General features: G+C 29.8%; 3 protein-coding genes across 3 annotated transcripts; 2 read left to right on the top strand and 1 right to left on the bottom strand.

Moving 5' to 3' along the window:
• The first annotated feature begins 1506 nt into the window (after positions 1–1506).
• On the top strand, positions 1507–4026 carry LOC114411468. Its single transcript, XM_028375142.1, has 3 exons — positions 1507–2061; positions 2689–2880; positions 3315–4026. The coding sequence occupies exons 1-3, from the start codon at positions 1885–1887 to the stop codon at positions 3537–3539; spliced, it is 594 nt and encodes a 197-aa protein (XP_028230943.1). The 5' UTR covers positions 1507–1884; the 3' UTR covers positions 3540–4026.
• Positions 4027–11574: 7548 nt separating this feature from the next.
• On the top strand, positions 11575–13623 carry LOC114411446 (photosynthetic NDH subunit of lumenal location 2, chloroplastic). Its single transcript, XM_028375129.1, has 2 exons — positions 11575–12246; positions 13306–13623. Exons 1-2 carry the CDS (start codon positions 11608–11610, stop codon positions 13402–13404), a joined length of 738 nt encoding a protein of 245 aa, XP_028230930.1. The 5' UTR covers positions 11575–11607; the 3' UTR covers positions 13405–13623.
• LOC114411457 (CASP-like protein 7) lies at positions 13600–15768 on the bottom strand. The gene is made up of 3 exons (XM_028375135.1): positions 15401–15768; positions 14778–14901; positions 13600–14016 (listed from the first exon to the last, which is right to left on the bottom strand). The coding sequence occupies exons 1-3, from the start codon at positions 15619–15621 to the stop codon at positions 13801–13803; spliced, it is 561 nt and encodes a 186-aa protein (XP_028230936.1). The 5' UTR covers positions 15622–15768; the 3' UTR covers positions 13600–13800.
• Positions 15769–20368: the final 4600 nt, after the last annotated feature.

The following is a 20368-nucleotide window of genomic DNA, read 5'->3' as shown; positions in this document are numbered from 1 at the left end:
ATCATAATTAGTGAAATTTTGGCTCCAAAATTTGACTCCACAAATTCAATTTCAAATTCAAGAGAAATTTGAATAGAAATTCAAATTTCCCTCCAATTTTATGTGCCACTTAGGCTATAAATAGAGGCCATGTGTGTGCATTTTTTCAACTTTGATCATTTAAAAATTAAACTTCAAAGTTCAGACCTCTTTTGAGGCACTAAATTTCGTGCTCTTCTCTTTTTCTCCCTTCATTCATCTCCTTTTCCTCCAACCTCTTATCCATAACCTCCTATGGTGGTGAGCTTCTTCTAGACTCATCTTCTCCTTGAAGTGGCGTTTCCTCTCTCTCTTCCTTCTCCATTCTGTTGTCTTTCATCTTCCAAGAAGTAAAGGAATTCATTGATGAAGAAGATCCAAGGCCTACAAGCTCCACATGGAGCTTACATCATTGTTGATGCTATGGAAAAGTACAATATGCACTTGGCTAATTCAATCATGGAAAGAACTGAAGTTGCTTGCAGAGACTTGAGCACTACTAATGTAATGTAATGCTACTTTATATATCTTTCCCTTTTTCATTTTCGGGTTTATATATTTTTCTTTTCCCTTTCTATTTTTCATCCTTTGAAATTAATTAGGATTTTGCAAATCCATATGGAGAGAGTGGTTGGTGTAGAACATGCCAAGAATGTAATATGTTAGTGTTGTGAAGAAACTAGAGGCTGACACCTTGGTCATGCCCTCTTACACAAGCTTGGAAAAAAGGGTGACCATGAGAGCGTTTGGAGCTGAATTAATCCTCATTGATCCAGCCAAATGAATATGAGGAACAATAAAGAAGGCTTATGAACTTTTGGAAAACACACCAAATGCCCACATGCTACAACAATTTTCAAACCCTGCCAATACTCTAGTTACCTGAACCTAAATTACTATTGTTTCAAATATTTTACTAAAATAAAAATCTGTAGAACTATGTTTGTACTATTCTTTTGTGATGCTTGATTGTACCTAAGTTTAATACTAGATATAGTTCTAACATTCTTGGCTTTTACAATGGTGCATTTATTTATATATTGACTTCAAATGGGAATGCAGGTGCATTTTGAAACAACATGGCCTGAGATATGGGAGGATACAAATGGACAAGTTGACATATTTGTTATGGGAATAGGTAGTGATGGCACAGTCTTTGGGGTTGGGCAATATCTTAAATCCAAAAATCCTAATGTTAAGGTGATGTTATATCACAATTCAAAGTACAAACTGGACAAATGTTCTATTAGATACACTTATTAAAACCCTTGAATTGCTTTTGATTATATTAGATATATGAAGTGGAGCCAAGTGAAAGCAATATCACTACTAAAAAAAGTATTTTTTACGACGTGTGATCTACGACGGTTATTGTAGACCCGATTTAAAAGGTGGTGCGGTGGCATTTTTGTAATTATCATAAAAAAATTGCATTTTACGACGCACATTCTAAGACGGTTATTAAAAATCGCCTTAGAATGTTATATGCAATAAAGTTTACGACAGGTTTTAGTAAAAAACCATCGTAGTTAAAAATAAAATAAAATACAAAACGCGTCCTCCCACCTTCTCATTTCGCCAACCCTAGTTCTTGAACCTTCTCATTTCGAGAACATCAAGGTCTCCACCTCCTTCTCATTCGTCACCGCACTCACCTCCCCTTTCCCTCCCTCAAACGCACAGTTTCAAGAACCCAACGGTGCAACCCTTTTAGGTCCACTCCTCCAATTCCTACATGAGACCGTGCCGATTATTGTGACTGAAACTGGCTGGCCGAGCTCCAGCGCCGCCGCTAACAAGTTCAACGCAAATTTATGGTATGCCGAGATATACCTCAAGGGGCTCGTGAAGCATCTTAAATCTGGAATGGGAACGCAATTGCTGAAAGACGGTGTGACAGAGGTTTTTGTTTACGAGATGTTTGATAAGGAGGAAGGAACAACAGGGAGGAGCTGGGGGGTTCTCTTCCCTAACAGAACTGCAAAGTACCACTGCGTCGATTTCTCGTGCTCCTCGGTTGCTTCTGGGAGTCTTCATATCGCGGTGATGATCATCATCTTCTTCTTATCGCTTTTGGTTATTGTGTGAGTGAATTTGTTAATTCTGGTGAGGTTAATTGGTTTTTTTTTTTTCGTAGTTTAGGGTTGGGGATTTATTGATTAGGGTTGATTTTGTGATGAATGTAGTACTCTGAAATTTGTTGGTGTTCATAGTTTGTAAGAAGATCAATCAATATAGCAGCTCGATGTTACTTTGTATGAAGATGCATGGGATCTTTGGTTTCGTTTTATGATAACATAACAGGACTATATCCCTTATGGAAGTTTTTATTATTCTAATTTGATCTTTCATAACAAACTTATTCTTTTCTTTAATTTTTGAACCACTGGGTGAATTTGTTTGCAAAATTTGAGTTTTATTCATATTATGGGGCAAAGGTTTGTTTGACCATGACTCTGAGCTTTATAACATTATATGAAAATGATGTATTCCATTCTCCTTATCCAATGAAAGAATGAATAATCTGCAGATTGCAATTTATTTTACTTTTCTTGGAATGTTCAATTGAGTATAATTTTCATGGCTGTGAATTTTCTTGTTTAAAACTGCAGAAGTCTATAGTTTAGAAGTGAAGTTGAAAGTAACTACTCACTGTTTTTTTATACACAGGGAATCATTGCAGAGTCGCAAGGGGCAGATTCCTCGGACCATGTATACACCATTGTGGAAAACATGGCTGAGACAAGTAAGAATGGAGCCAGTACTGGTTGTGCTCAGGAACTTCTAGGAGGTGAAGAGGAGGAAGAGAAATCTGTGGTATCGGTGGAAAATCAACTTCGTAAGGAAATGACTGTATATGAGGTATGTGAGATAAAGTAATGGTTAATTGATACTTGTGACTTGCTTTCATATTTTTAGTTAATCAATACTAATAAAAAAAATAACTTCCAAGACTTGAGAATTCTTGCAATGTATGTTATTTAAAATTTTAATCTTTGATGGGTAATATATCTTGTAGCAATTCTTGATGGCTTTCATTCACATGGGGGCTGGGAAATCTATTTAATGAAGGAACACTATAGAGAATGAATGTTCCCTGAGTAAATAAATGCAGTTCTTTGTCTTCATCAGCCTGTTATTCCTAGTTTTGCCAATATGCACAAATCGTTTTCTTGCAAACGATGATGGTTTTGGGCTGTACAATTTATTCATTAATGCATCTTGAGGTATTTAAATACAAGGGAGTGTGAAATGCATATGATTAAAGATATCTAACTGGTGTAGCTTCATGGCAGAAATTTATCCTGGGGATGCTCACAAACTTTGGTAGCATGGCATTAGATCGAATTCACAATACTCGATTTCTTAGAATTGGCATTGCAGTTTGGAATGATTTTGATGTTTTCTTGCGCATTCCCACCTGCATTTGCTTTTGCTGCTGTGGTATAAATGCTTTTATCTATCTCCCTTTTTTGCACTTGCTTTTGCTTGCCTTCACTATTGCTATAAATGCTCTTTAATTCATTTTGGGCTTTTATGACCGTGTCAGGTTTTTCTTTCTTTTTTTTAAGAGGCAAGCGGTTAGGTAATATATATGACTTTCAATGAAAAGGAAAATGGACTAGACTAGAGGCATCATTTTCTTAAAATAATAAAATTGGGACACTTGGCACGCACTCATGGATAGTGATTGAATAATAGAACTCTAGAACTAGAAGCATGATTCATGATTAGTTGAACAATATGACAAACAACTAGAAGAAATATTAGAGATGTGTTAGTTTCTTTCAAGGCGTGAGGCATGCATTGCATTTGCTGCTCTCTTGGATTATAAAATATTATTAGTAAATTCTCTAGGTTCTTCTGTTTGAGTGTGATGAGTTTGGATATAGACCTCACTAAATTTTTATATACATATTTATAATTAATTTTTTTAAAAGAAAACACTGACTTCAGTTATTATGAATACTTTGGGGTATTGACTTTGATGACTTGTTACATGATGCATACCACAGTTCTACACTTTGTGGCAGGTTCTATACTTGCTCATTGTCAATGTATTACGCAGACAAAGGCTTAGATCCCGAAGTCATTCATAAAAAACAACCTTCTACTGTTCAAATAGAAGTTCTGGTATGGGCTGCTTTATTTATAACTTTTTTTTTTCTGCATATTACTTGGAGTTGGGCTGTTGAAATCAGTGGATTTCATTTCAATTTTCTCCATGCTAATGGCTCATATATATATATATATATATATATATATATATATATATATATATATATATATATATATATAATTTCCTCTAACAAGACAAAATTTTCAAACTCTTGGCACGTAGTGGCTTCGTCTTTGTGTAGGGTAGGGAGTAGTAACTACCACTTGCTCATTATTAATTAATTGTTCACAAATTATAAATAAACCCTGTACTAGTAAAAAATAAATAAACTATAATAATTGCATTGATTACTACAAAAGTTTCAATCTTACCATACGTCCTGCTAAAGTTTTAAAGAATTGATTGGAAACAAGTACGGGAAGGGGATAGGGGATTAGCAAAGTTTGATTCCATTATTTAACTTTATAAATTCAAAATTAGAACTTATTTTAGTAATGAGTATTTTAGTTTGTGCATTACACAAAATAAATAATTATTTTATATAACTAAAATTTATAATAAATAAATGCATTTAAATATATAAATTATATTATAATTAAAATTTATTACAAATAAATATTTTTAACATAAATTGGAATGTATTTTAGATTTATAAGAAACATATTATAATATCAGGTTACTTTTAACTAGCGGTATTTTTTAAAAATATATATATTAAAAATTAACTTTAAAATAAAGATAAAAGAATGATAGATGGATACATATAGAAAGTTAAGAAAATTTTCGGAAATTTCTCTAAAAAAATATTTCAAATGTTATTGTTAAATTAAATAGTAGCTCCTAAAACGCTCTAATTTAATATAATATTATTATAATTATATATGGGAGGTTTTTTTTTTTCAATTTGTGCTTGTTTGTTTCATTGTACTAAAAAAATCATTTTTTTATATCCAACTAAAAAAATCTTTCAGAATAAATAAATATTAATTAAGATATAAAAGATTATTGTGCCTTGCCTGTGTGATATTAATTAAGATATTAGTTAACGTACGGATGAATTGTAGTGCTAGCTGAATTCAGAAATAACGTCTGTCATTTCATTATATGTAGTACATAAAATTTTCTATCTTGAATGCTATTAATACATTGCTAATGTTATCTCTAAACCTGAGGAATCATATGATGGAAAATCACACTATTGTTTTTTTAATCCCAAAAGGGTCTAATCTAAGCTTGGATAATCTAATGTTTCTTTTGTTCTGCATAATCTCCTATCTGATAACTTTATTCCATAGCAATGATAATTCTTAACTAGTTTGTAGGCCAGAATATAACTTCACTGTGACTTGAGTCTAAAACTAGAAATTATGTTTTAATACAATGACAGCTTTTAATGGTTGTCCCTCTATCATTGAAAATAAAAATTTATGTCCATTGACTAAAATTATTGCATCTTTTTCCTGTTGTATCCTTAATTATTATTAGAGAAGCATACTTGAGCACAATGAACTTAAATCTATTCATTGGTCGGTAGAGGCGTTAAGCTTTATTTATCACTCTCTCTCTATGGTTGAGTAAACGATACAATTTCACTTTAACTAGGATGTCTGATATCAAGTTATAATGTTATATATGTTGTCATAACATGCTCTCAACAATGATGTAAGACCTGTAAGCATCATCATTCATATTCATTTCTTTCAATGTTGGTTTCAGGTGCTTCCTTTTGTGGGATTTGTAGGGGTCATGCTTATGTTTTACTCTTTAGTCCCTGTTCTACTTAAGGTGTGGATTCAAACCATAGTTATTCTGAATATATTTTTTAAGAAATTACATTTGTTATTATGGCAGTGGAATACAATGATTGAATATATGTACCAAAAATAAAATAGATGGAACTAATCAAAATAATTGATTAAAAAACTCTAGTATGCAGTTCTGTTTTAATCTCTCTCTCTCTTTCAGAGTGTTTCTCTATCTTTTTATATACTGATTTTAATTCTGAACCAAAACAATTTAATAATTATGTAGTACTTTGAAAAGTTTATAACCCATCAAATTTCTTGAAATTCTTTCTTAGCATTGGAGAAATTAAACTTATTCTATAGCCTATAAATGTCCAACCGGCAATGGCATATTTCTTATATCCCTTTTCCCTCTAAATATTCTTGGTATAGTTTAGCTTAACAAAAAGAGGCGGATGATAAACATCCACTATCCAGCTTTCACTGAAATGTAGTATTGTTAAATATGCTCTCTTGTTTTGTTACAGATCAATGGTTCTACCATGAGAATGTCTGATAGTAATGTTACAACCTTGTTATTTTTTCCCACTTAGAAATTCCTATGAGATGTGACCCGCATTTTGAACGTGCTAACATCTATAGAACTAATTATGCTTTCCAGGTTGATTGGATTTGTGTCATTTAATTGCAGGTGTTTATCTTCGATTGACCGGAAAGATTCTACTCCCTCTTTTAGAAAGTTAGATTCATTCAAGGATGTCTTCTTGGCCACGAACTTGTATGTTAATTAGCTTCAAATCAGTTGAAACTTCTATTGTATAGTAATGTAAATTTTTACAAAATTGTAGACTCTAATTAATTATGTAAATTTTTTGTATTATGTAATACAATGATTTTTCAATTGTTAAAAATAATGAGTATATTTTTGCTTCAAATCAATGTTTAGTGTTGTATTAGTTAAAGAAATTACAACAAACAAAATAGCAGCAAAAAATATTACAAAAAATAAAATCATTGCAAAAAAAAATTATAAAAAAAATACTGAACTTTCTAAGACAGTTATAAGAAAAGCCATTTTAAAAAGCGAGACATACTAAGACGGTTCTTGGAATAACCGTCGTAATATGTCTCATGTGACTTAAGAATCTAAGATGATTATTGAAAAAACTGTCTTAGAAAGAAAGACATACTAAGACGGTTATTCCAAAAATCATCTTAGTATGTCTAGCTTTTTAAGACGATTTTTCTAATAACCATCTTAAAAAGTCATGTATACTAAGTCAGATATAATAAGAAAATCGCCTTTGATAAACGACACATTCTAAGACGATTATTCGAATAACTGTCTTAAAAATCGGACTATATGACGACGATTCTACAACCGTTGTAAAAGATAACATGTCATTTTACAACACTACGTTTTACGATGATTAAAAACCATTGTTAAATATCCCATAGAACCGACTTAAAAAACCATTTTTATAGTAATTTATGTTGAATGGTGGTAAATCTGGTAAGGATAATTTATTTTTTTTGATTTTTTTATATGATAATTTTGTACATAGTTTCATCTTAAATATTTTGTTTTCAGCCTTCCAAGCAGCCTAAGGTACAATTAAAAGGATGAGCATACCGGTTTCTAAAATGTTTACTTTTCTAGCATTGGTGAAGTGATAAAATAATATAAATATAAAAGGGGCTTAAATTATGGATCTAAAATAACCAAAATAATCATTAATTATTATTATTATTATTATTATTATTATTATTTAACATATTTTTCTTACATTTTTAAATTCTCTCTAATTCACATCCGTATGAAAAATATATAATTCTTCTTGAGAATAAGATATCATATTTACATCTTTTTTTAATGCACGACTTTATCATTTAAAAATATTTTATTTTACAGAAAATTTATTTCTATATTAATTTTTTATTTTTAAATTTCAGCTACTTATACTTTTAAATTAATCACTTTAATTTTTTTTGTTAAAATTTATCTTCTTACTCTCCAATTTTTGAATGATAATTATTTTTAATTAACTCCACCTTTGCATATTGATTTAGAATATACTATTATGAGAGTGATTGAATCTTCCAGTGTGCTCTTTTTAACAAAAATCACACATAATTATTAATTATTTCTTTTAAATTAATAGTGTATATATTTATTTCTAATATTAAATATTTTCTATTTAACATATGTTTTAAAAATTCTTCATGAATTAATTCGTATATTTTTTGAACATTTTCTCAAATATTATTATTTTTAATTTTATTTAAATTTAAATACTTTTATAATAATATACATAATTGTGTGCCGCACACATATATTATATTATGATTTTTTTAGAATGTGTATATTATAAACTCGAGATATATATATTTTTTTATTTGAAATCGAACTAGATACCAAAAATTTATAATAATTTATATATATTATTCAATCAAATAATTTTGACTTTTGATATTAACTTGAGTAACCAAAATAATCACTATGGTCTACAATATTTGGAGGCCCTTTCTTCTTTTTACATATTGTAAACTCTGATGTTGTCATCTTATATATAGGAAATGGAGTTGGATTCAAACCAGACATATTAGACATGGATGTTATGGAAAAAATTCTTGAAGTACAAAATATTAATTATTCTAAATAGATATTTATCGTGAAAAAAATTCATTTTTCTATTTCTCCTAACTTTCTGTGGAAACTTATTTGGTAGACTAGCAGTGAAGATGCAGTTAACATGGCTAAGGTGTTGGCATTGAAGGAAGGACTCATGGTAATCTTCAAAATTCAATTTTGTAAACTTAAATAATAAATGCATGAGAAATTTCAAGCTTCATTAATTTAACCATGGGTTTCACCCTAGGATTCACATATGATTCCTTAGTAACTGACAAGGACAATTCATAAATTGGTAATCAAATTCTGAATTTACAATTATTTTTCTTTCTAATTTTTCCAGGTAGGGATATAATCTGGAGCTAACACAGTTGCAACACTCATATTGGGTCAGCTGCCTAAGAACAAAGGCAAACGTATTGTTGTAAGAAGAGTTTTCTTTAAAAACAACATCAAGCTAAATGCTTAGCCTAATGTGTCATTAGCCTCTATCTAAATTCACAAGAGACAACAACACTATATCATTTGCACAATTTTCTTATCATATAATTATGTAGATAAAATGATTGGGACTATAATTTTAGCATCAAACTTTTTATTAGAATTTTATTATTTTATTAGAATATTTTTTACTATTATTATTATTTTATTAGAATTTTTAATTTTTTTGGAAAGACTTTCTAAGATGGTTATTTGAAAAACCATATTAGAAAGTATACATTCTAAGACGGTTATTTGATTAGAATCCTCAATTTTTTTATTTTTTATTTTTAGAAAAACGAGATTTTAAGACGATTCTCTGAAAACTGTTTTAGAATTCTCGTTTTTTTATTAGAAAAAATATTCTAAGACAGTTTTCAACATAAAATCGTCTTAGAAGGGTATCATTCTAAGACAGTTATTTACTTAAAAACCGTCTTATAATGGTACATTTTCTAAGATGATTTTTTAGAAACCATTGTGAAAAGTCTTGATTTTTCACGACGTTAATTTCAAAGATGATTCAAAACCATCTTTGAATGTATTCAAGAACCGTCATTGAATGTGTTTTTTTAGTAGTATCTTTTGGTTCTGAAGACAAAGATTGAACACGGAGGAAATCTATATAATATAGGGTACTGAGCAATGAGCAAGTCAATAGGTGCAATCTATCAGGGTTGACCCTTAAATATGAATATCAAATTGACAAAACTCCTAACTAAGATGATGAAGTTAACAACCTAATCTACAACAAGATGAAAAATTAATAGGTTTAATAATGAATGATACAATTTAATTTGCCAAATAAAATAAAATAATTTTTGTCTAACTAAACTTGGTTACAGTTTTGAATTTGTTAATTGATATCTTCAAAATTGATTTTGTTAAAATAATTCCTATTATATTCGGTGATGACATATCATATATTTAATTAGAAGAAAATGTAATTACAATGTAACTTTTTTTACATAATTATTCAGTTACAACCTACTATTTATGAAAAAAGTCAATAAATTTAAAATTTATTATATATGATAGATTGTGATTGAATATCTTGAAAAATAATTTTATACTGTTAATTAGTGCATAATCTAATTTTTTTTAATTATTATGCTATATCAATAACTATTTTAAGATGGTATGTGATATGATATTTTCTTCCCACAAATTTTGCATATAACTAATTTTTATAAAAAAAAAAACTGAATATCTTTAGTGAGATTTCTTTTGACTACAGTTTATTCATAAAAGCTTAAACCTGATGCCATGCTCTACGCCTACCACCTATATAGTCATTGCCAATTTTTTCCCAACACCAACTAACCTTCATGAAATTCAACTTCAAATTTCGGTTCTGCCATTTAAAAAAAAATTCTTAAAAACAATACCATCTATAAAGATTAAAAATTATATCTCAACCTAATAAATTTTTAAAATCTAACACGTGTTTTTCTTCAAAAATTAAATTAAAAAACCATAAACATTCTAATTTTGAGCTTCTAATTTATTTTTTAGGTTTAATTTGGATTTCCTATTCTTAAAAGATTCAATTTGATTTTTTAATTTATTTATTAGATTCAATTTGGTTCCTTTATTTTTATAAGGTTCAATTTTTTTATAAAAAAAATGAATTTAATTTAGTCCCATTTTCTATCATCAACTTCAAATATTTTCAAAAAGTGAGACCAAAATTTGGTTTTAAATAAGACCAAATTGAACTCATCTTAAAAAATAAAGGATCTAATCAAAACTTTAAAAAACAAAGAGATCAAATTGAACTTAATAAATAAATTAAGAGATCAAATTAATTTTTTTTAAAAAAGGATGAAATTAAACCTCAAAAATAAATTAGAAAACCAAATTAAATAGTAATTAAATCTTTACTTTATGAATGGTTAGGAATTCATCCATTATTTTTCTAAATCCAACGGATTTTTCAATGAATATTTAATGGATCAAAATTAATCCAACTTAATAGTTGAAGATTTGGGGGTATGTTTTTTTTACTAAGGATAACTAAGACTATTTTTTATTAACGTCAACCATATTTTTTGCGGTTAAAGTTGGTGGATGCAATTTTTTTTTATAAGTGGTCTTGAATTTAAATCCTGACATACAACTTTAAATATTTAAAAATAATTTTGTCATTTAAAATAGTCAGCCTTTAATAAATAAATAAAAACACTCAATCTTATAAAAGAAGGTTAAACTTATAATTTACTCCTTATTATATATGTGTTGTGGATTCTCGATCTGATCCTTATAAATAAAAAATTATTAAATCGATTCCTATATTTATAAAAAAATACTGATTTGATCCTTTGAACCGTGTCATATTATACTTTGACCTTTAACTTTCTTAGGCATTTTTAATATAGTCCTTATATATGTATAGTGAATTCTTAATTTAATCTTTATTCCCTACAAATAGAATCAAATCAAGAATGTGTTTTACACATAGAGATCAAATTAAAAATACTTTTTATCTTTCTTTATATATATATATATATATATATATATATATATATATATATATATATATATATATATATATGAAGGACCAAAGTGATAATGTGCAACCTGAAAAAAAGAAAAGGCTACCCAAGAAGATAATGGTTCCACATGGCATAATAGTAAGGTCTTCCATACCGGGCAGCACGGTCAGCCAAACTGGTCCTGCCCGAAAACTCAAAGAGTCCAAATTCCCACCTCACCACTCAAGGCTCACTTACTTACCACACACACCTCCTAAACCAAAATTATCCAAAACCATGTCCAGCTTCACTCATGCCACCACACTCCTCCATGCCCACATCAAAACCAAGCACAAAAAACCCTCCACCACCACCACCACCACCACCCCATTACCCCATAACCATTCCCCCAACAGAAGGAAGCTGATTTCAACCTTTCTAGCCACTTCAACAGCAGCACTACTAGTGCATGGAGTCACCAGCACCCCACAAGCACTGGCCCAGAGCTGGGGCACGCACTCCTTCATCAAGGAGCACTTCTTCGAGCCGGGGCTCTCCCCGGAAGACGCGGTGGCGAGGATAAAGCAGACTGCGGAGGGGCTGCACAGCATTCGGGAGGCGCTGGAGACCATGTCTTGGAGGTATATCATGTTCTACATACGCATCAAGCAGGCCTATCTTGACCAGGACTTGAGGACTGCCTTCACCACCTTGCCTGAGAGTAGACGCAAGGAGTATGTCAAAACTGCTAATGAGTTGGTGTCTAACTTTGGTGAGGTATTGGGATTTCCACCGAATTAGATGAAATTTCTTTGCTCACTTTTTGTCCTAGTAATTCACATGATAAAGATTTTTGTTTGTTTCAATCGCCGTAATGAACTTTTGACTCCACTATGTTCTTTGGGTTAAATGATTAAGTTACCCTTAAAGTTTCTTGTTCTTTCTTCAGAATGCATTTTGTGAAATCAAACCAAGTTTTATCCCAGAAACTCAGTATATGTTTCAATTGAAATATATTCATTAGGTCATGATAAAGATTGTCAACATATGTTATCTTATCTTAAACTTCAATTGTAATTAAAAACAAAAACAATAATAATAATAACTTTAATTTTAATGGCTATTCACTTAATGTAAAATTGTCAATCAATCAATGTTGACCTATCGGTAATAATTATAAAAATTGATAAATTATGAAATATAATGACAATATAAAATTATTTTATATCATTGATTATAATTTTTTTTTTCATTGTATAAATACTTTTAGTAATGTTTTTCATTCAAAATTAGAGCTTTACTTCACTAATTCGTGTAGTAACAGTTTTCTTTAATATTAATGTAAATCACTGATATAAAACTCTAAAACTGGCGAAGAAGAACATATAAACACATGAAACTATATCTAATTTTTATCTTCTAGGAAAATAACTTAGGAATTACATGTAAATTTTGTGCTTCAGCTAATGAACCAACATGCAATGCTTATTATCCATTCATTTAATTTTTATTTTATTATTATTATTATTATTATTATTATTATTATTATTATTATTATTATTATTATTATTATTATTATTATTATTATTATTATTATTATTATTATTATTATTATCACTTTCATGGCTGGTTATCATTACTCTTATTATTTATCTGATTACATGTTATAATTTATATGAACCGAATTTAGTCATATCCTTATGCTTGTTTAGCTAAATAAGATGGAACATGGATATGACCGTGACTATGAAAGTTAGTTAGTGCTAGTCAACTTTTTCCTTTAATAAATTATGTGTTTTACAAAGTGATTTTTGGTTACATTTTTTTTCTTTTCAGTTTGATAGGCATATTCGGACGCCAAAGGTATATGAATCATACCTATACTACGAGAAGACATTGAAGTCAATAGATCAACTTGTGGCCATACTAGCATAGCACAAGGAGGAAGCTGCAGGGTATAACGGTCTTAATTTGCAATTCTTATTTTTGTGGTATAAAGCCTCTTGTTACGTTTTTTTTCCTTCCATTTTAATTCCGAATTGAAATAGAAGGTATTATAGCACGAAGTTCAAGCATATATTATGTACATGTTTGTATGCAACTTCAAATTCATGAACACAAAGAAGGTTCTAAAATGAGAAGCTTCAATCTCAATCATGCTCTGCTATAACACATTGATTACATGTACACCTAGAAACCACAAATTCAACATTCCAAATTTGTACACACTTTGACACCAAATGAGAAATGCAAACTAGGGAAATTTTCATGCACACTATGATGAAGAAATTAAAGGGTAAAATTAAAACACTTGGATGAGCACACATCACATCAGTTTCGAGAGATTGCTACTACGGATAGCATGATTAGTATTATGAAGAGAGCAGCAGCAATGTAAGAGCCAATGAGGGAACCCGAAATACGTTCACAGAAGTTGTTGTATTGTAGGCAGATTGCAAACCAATTGGCACCTGTGTTTCCATTGTGTGCAATGTACACTATGGATGTTGCTGCAGAGGCTGAAGCTGTGACCAGACCCAGCATTACCTTAACAACATTAACTCAAACTTCATCAGAAAGTTTTAGCAATGTTAAAAATAACGGGTTAACATAAACATTAAGAAAAGGTTCTTGTAGGTTAAATGGTGGATTTCTACTTGTAGCATTTAGAGTAATTGGAATCTTATTGAAGTACGTATGTCGTTAAAATTATATACTATTTTTTAACATATATTAATACTCATGAAATGGAAAATAATGACACTTGAGTTGAAGTTACGGTTGTGATTGTGATGCAGTCGTCAATTTAAAATTTTAAATATTAGTTAATTTTAAAGTTAGTTGGTATAACTATACAGTCACGTTTTTATCGAGTTCAATTGTTATATATATATATATATATATATATATATATATATATATATATATATATATATATATATATTCGCGTATAAAGATTCTTACATTTTAAATCACTAAAAATATATGTTAGATATCACAAACAAATTTATCATACATTTTAATGTTAGATGACCACATAAAAAATTCTTTGTACCGGTAATACATTTAAATTAAATTCTTGTACTTTAAGTTTTTGTTTTTCATCTTTTTCTTGTGCAGATTTTTTAAAAAACAGGAAATAAAATAAAAAATAATATCATTTTTATAATTGTAATGAAAATATTTCACTTGAAATGAAAAGGTGAAAACCAAACTAAACATCCTATATGTATTACTAATGAAAAACCTTATCCCTTGCTTCACATTCAAAAAATTGCCTTAGTGATAAGGAGAATCTGTATGCTTACCGTGTCAAGAGCAACAAGGAGAATTCTACTTTTCACTGCAGCGCTTCTGACTATGTGGAAGACAGATATTATAAGTGAAAGCACAAGATAACCACAAACAACAGCATTCCCCATCACAAAAAACCTGGGTTTCCATGTTCACACACATCCAATGTGTTAGCTACACTTTTGCTAAAAACATTTCAAGCCAATCACATGATTTCAGATACATCAAAATCACTATTGAAGTTCAACATTTCTAAAATTAATTTTGAATTAAATAAATTTATATTTAGGTATTTTTATCTTAATTAATAACAAGTTAATAGTAAAAAATAGTATAATTTTGTTTATCTAATATAAAAGTTACTTAAAATTACTTTAATTCAAAAATTAATTATGAAACCAACATAAAATTTTCAACGTGAGACTAATAATGTGTTTGAAAACTTGTTGAAAATATAAAAAAAAAAAAAAAAACATGCTTGGGATACGGTAGCTATAATCTGAAAATCACATCCAAAGCATGGATATTAACTTCTAAAATGTGAAATCAAATACGTATGTAAATATTTACCTAAAATTATGTTTGGTGATATTTCAACTTGATTTAAAATAACTTTTGAAACATAACACACACTTACACAAGAGAGGGAAGGTCATCAAATTCAGCCCTGAATTTTATAAATTGAGTGGCAAATGGAAGGGTCTCATTGGTTGTTCCCATCGCCAATGCACTACCCAGTGTTGCAACAGCTGTAATAATTCTCAAAATAAAGTCCATTATAGACAACCCTCTTGCCACCCCTTTTCTTTGGGATGCATCCTTGGAGACTTCTCCAACTTCAATTGAAACCCCCTTCATTCTCTTCCAACTTAAAACTTTCTCTCTCAGAAACAACACACTTGGCTCAAAATCTCTAGGGTATTATTATGATGGTGCTTCTTAACTACATGTATCTAAAACATGCATTTATATATAGTTGTGGAATGGCATGTCAAATTCGGGTTTTCGGACCATTGGCCAATTTGAATCAGGTTTACCAAGCACCAAGTGACTTTGTATTTTGGTTGTCAAAAGCATGCCACCTGGAAGTTAGTTATTGAATTTGCTTACGTGCAGTGGAATTAATAAAACTATCCACTATTCATTCAACTGCTCGTACTTGTTCAACCATGTTCATATTTTTAAAAGCTAAAAAGTGACCTGCTCCAATAGAAGCATAATTAAGCATTCATTGATCATAAGCACAAGTACGGCCTTAATTTGATTAGTTATCATTGTTTGGTGACATGTACAGGGTGAGGATAATATCCTCATGATATGCAACAATACCTAAATATATTTTTTTTTAATTTGGTTGAAAGAGCGTTATTTATTTTAAGATAAAATATTTGAAAAATTATGTATTTCTATAAAATTAATAGAATAACAATTAGCATATGTGCTCGTAAAAAAACACATGTAGCATATTTATAAATATTGCTAACCTCAACTCTACTTATTCTAGGTCATAATTAGTGGCATGTGAATTTTACCACCATAAAAAAAATAATGTCTTTTTGGCAGTTTTTTTTCAGTCTCAATAAACCATTACAAATATTATAATTTTTTTTAAAAAAAACTAACAATCACCACCAACTTATATTACACGTGTCACTTAAGACCAACTTATATTACACGTGTCACTTAAGAGTAATAGAATGATAATTTTACCAATCAAAAATTTAAAAAATTTAAGTATAATTTTTTAATTTTATTTCAACAGGCTTTACAATATATTATTATTATTATTTAAAAAATTTCAACTCCTTTGCTATGCCAAAATACCAGCACCCAAACTCCAACTCTCATTTTTGGTTTAGGGTTCTTCATAGCGTTTTTTTCTATTCTCAATGTAATTTACAAACTCTAATATAGTTTTGTGTCCAAAATGCTTATATTCTCTTTCTCGTAGATCTAGAATCGTTGACGCAATACTTTTTCTCACGGGTCTAGAAGTGTTCGTGCAACTCTCTCTCTCTTGCGGATCAGATACTGTTCATGCAACTCTGTTTTATTAAGATATGCTTTCATGTTTGTATTAATAAATAGAGCTATAAACCATGGGATTCAAGCATAGTGGAGGAAATAGAGGGGTTTCTTGAATGTTGTTTGTGAAAAAATTACACTGCTCAAGCTTAAGGAAAAATTACTTGCTCAAGCTTAAGGGAACAATAAATAAGTTGTTACTAGAAATTAAGGAGCAGATTTCCTGCTATAGATGAGATCGTCCTTTACATGGCTAGTTAATTATCCTAAATAATTGTTGTTGTTAAACTTATAAAAAAATCATAATCTCGCATAGCTCATAGATCTAATATGTTATTGAGGGAATTATGATATGTTTTTTTTCTTAGAGGCTGTAAGAATGCTTGCTTTGCATAATTTAGATATACTTAAACATCTATTTAATTAATATCTGATTTTGTTATGAATTTTCAGAGTTTTACAATTTGATGTATTTATATTTTAGTTAGTGGCAATGTAGGTTTCTAAGATTATGTAATTTGTCCTAATATAATAATGACTTCCTTCAATTTTGTTGTCTCCTCTCACAAAATTACTCTTCTCTATATGAACTAATATCTTATTACTTTGTTGCAGATTTTACCTTACTTTGGTTCTTACTACAACAATATGCTGCTAGATGGTGTAAGTACACGTTTGATTTGCAAGTTCTTTTAATTTTCATGGAGTTAGAATACAAATTGTTGCACCGTACAAGTTCTATTCCTGAGCTTATTGCCCCAACAAGCTATTGATCAAATAAAAAAGGAATACACTAAAAACTAAGTTTTCCTTTTTTTCCCTAGATGAATAACTTCTTTGGCTGAATGTGTCCATAATCAGTTTCATTGAAGTTGTTTGTATACATGTACTTTTACTCTCCATGACCATGAATTTGGAGTATTTTTTAGTTGAATTATGTGTGCTGTGTAATAGTACCAAACAAAAGTAATTGAAGAGGAATAGGTGAACTTTTCAAAATCAGGATATGTTTAGGCATACCCATGCCTTTGGTGCTTTACTTTAGTCGTAAGATGGGACTTTTTGTTGTCATAATTCACAAGGAGACCAAAGAATATATGATGGGAAGCTTTGGCTTGTGCTTGATACGTAAATTGACTGTAATATAAATTGTAGTGATGTTAACTGGAAATGCATAACAACTTCTGCAACAACATTTTGCTAGATGATGTAAGTACATGTTCGATTTGCAAGTTCTTTTTAATTTTCATGGAGTTAGAATAGGAATTTTTATATTTATTTTGAAATTTGAATTTCAAATGATTTTCAAAAAGGAGTGGGTTAATTTTTAAAGAATTTTTTATGATCCAAATCACTCTCCCCTATTGGATTAACCCTTTTGCTTAAAAATGATGCTACTGTTAGTTTTTGAAAATATAAAAATAGTATAATTAGAAAAATAGATTATTTTATGAAATGGTTAAATAGTGAATAAGAGGACTAGGAAGACAATGTGGACTTGAATTTGGAAGGAAAATGCCTCTAGCTATTACTGATGTTTACAATTGATTTGGAAGGAAAAAATATATGGTTTCATAAGAAATTTAAGGGTCTGGTAATGTTATTGTTTTATTTACTTAACTATATAAAATAAATTTTTAAAAATTTACTTAGGATTCTTTTCCTTGGTGGTATAAATTCTGAAATTAATTAAGATGTTCCTTGGTGACATAAATTCTAAAATTGAAAGAGCGGGCATAAGTACACAGGCCATGAGACATGAAAGTTTTGTTATTTTTCTTAAATTCAAAAAAAAAATCAAGTATATGGTGTTCTAAAATTATTCATTTTAGGTACAATATTCATTTGTTAATTTGAACTCAGTTTGCGTTGGAGAATGATTTAGTTGAAATCAACTTGATAAAAAAATTTCAAATGTTCAAGAACATATCCAGAATTTCTAAAGGAGCAAATAATTAGGATACTATAGATTTACTTGTAGGAATAATAAAGGACTCTTGGTGGAACATTGTGTTTCTTTGTTACAAGAATTTCATTTTCATAGTTCTTTAAAGTCTAAACCTTTGCACCAATATGTTTGTTTCTCTTTTTCTCTTAAAAATTATTGCTTTGTTTCAAAAATTGCATTTCATGTATTGTTGCTTCTTTGATCTCTTAAGCTTTTTCATTTTATGGCTATGTTCTAATTTATAAACTGATTATTGATTTTACTAGAACAACTGAATAATGGATAAATCATGGATTGATATGCCCTGAAATACAACTGAATATCTAGAGGGGTTAAATAAGTTCCTAGATTTTGCATATGAGAACCGCTCTGTCAATGGTGCAATAAGGTGTTTGTGTCCTAAATGTCACTGCGATAGATGGGAAACTAGAGATGTGGTGTTTAACCACTTAATTTGTAAGCAATTCCCAAAAAATTACAAAGTCTGGATATGGCATGGCGAAACGTATAAAACGATGGAATTAAGGGACACTGAAGCAATAGATGAACCATTACAAGACGAAAATCCAGTGATAGATATGATAAATGATGCATTTGGGAACAATAAACACCATGATGTAGAACCTGATATGTATGAAGAAGCATATGAGTTTGTAGACACTGTGCCTAATGAAGTAAATGAAGAAATTGTTGATTTGCTTAAAGATGGTATCGAAGAGTTGTATGAAGGGTGTCGAAAGTACTCAAAGTTGTCTTTTCTATTAAGGTTGTATCATATAAAATGTTTGTGCGATATGACTGATAAAGCAATGACGATGGTTTTGGAGTTATTGAAAGATGCATTTGAAAATGCAAAGATTCCTACTTCATTTTATGAGGCAAAGAAGGTGATCTACAAGCTTGGTCTTAATTATACCAAGATAGATGTTTGCCCAAAGAGTTGCATGTTGTATTGGGAAGAAGATGAAAATTTGCAGATTTGCAAACATTGCAGAAAATCTAGATGGAAAGCAAAAGGTAATAATGGTAAAAAGAATGTACTAGCAGATACTTTCCTTTGAAACCAAGGTTGCAGAGGTTATTTGTGTGTTCCAAAATAGCAAAGTCCATGAGATGACATTTTTTAAATAGCAACCCAAATGGATTGTTGAGGCATCCAAGAGTTGCTAATGCATGGAAAAGTTTTGATCAAATTCAACCTGAATTTGCTTTAGAACCTAGAAATGTTCGCCTTGGCCTTGCAAGTGATGGCTTCAGCACATGCCGAACCATGAATAATAAGCATACTATATGGTCGGTGCTTCTAATTCCATACAATCGACCTCCTTAGGAGTGCATGAAACAATCTTCTTTGATTCTTTCTATGGTCATTCCAGGTAAAAGAAATGCCAGGGAATAAGATAGATGTGTTCCTACAACCTCTAATCAAGGACTTGAATGAGCTATGGACAGAAGGTGTGGAAACTTATGATTCTTCTTTGAAAGAAGTGTTTAGAATACGAGCGACTCTCATGTGGACAACCAGTGATTTCCCTGGACTTTATGAGATTCCTTTCTATTTCTTAATTCCATATGTTTCTAAATTTTTGTGCTTAATTTGGCATTTAATTTTATCCTCTTATGTTGTGTGTT

The sequence above is a fragment of the Glycine soja genome, chromosome 1 (genome assembly GCF_004193775.1).
Source record: "Glycine soja cultivar W05 chromosome 1, ASM419377v2, whole genome shotgun sequence".
Lineage (NCBI taxonomy): Eukaryota > Viridiplantae > Streptophyta > Magnoliopsida > Fabales > Fabaceae > Glycine > Glycine soja.
Note: the sequence above shows the minus strand (reverse complement) of the source record. Positions and strands in the feature narration are given on the sequence as shown.

Excerpts from the sequence above, each read along its gene's own strand:
- LOC114411468 (XM_028375142.1), top strand. The coding sequence starts at position 1,885 with ATGGGAACGCAATTGCTGAAAGACGGTGTGACAGAGGTTTTTGTTTAC. Across the intron at positions 2,062-2,688 it reads CTGGGAGTCTTCATATCGCG|GGAATCATTGCAGAGTCGCA; the intron begins GTGATGATCATC and ends TTTTATACACAG. Across the intron at positions 2,881-3,314 it reads AGGAAATGACTGTATATGAG|AAATTTATCCTGGGGATGCT; the intron begins GTATGTGAGATA and ends GCTTCATGGCAG.
- LOC114411446 (XM_028375129.1), top strand. The coding sequence starts at position 11,608 with ATGGTTCCACATGGCATAATAGTAAGGTCTTCCATACCGGGCAGCACG. Across the intron at positions 12,247-13,305 it reads TGGTGTCTAACTTTGGTGAG|TTTGATAGGCATATTCGGAC; the intron begins GTATTGGGATTT and ends TTTTCTTTTCAG.
- LOC114411457 (XM_028375135.1), bottom strand. The coding sequence starts at position 15,621 with ATGAAGGGGGTTTCAATTGAAGTTGGAGAAGTCTCCAAGGATGCATCC. Across the intron at positions 14,902-15,400 it reads GATGACCTTCCCTCTCTTGT|GTTTTTTGTGATGGGGAATG; the intron begins GTAAGTGTGTGT and ends ATGGAAACCCAG. Across the intron at positions 14,017-14,777 it reads TCCTTGTTGCTCTTGACACG|GTAATGCTGGGTCTGGTCAC; the intron begins GTAAGCATACAG and ends AATGTTGTTAAG.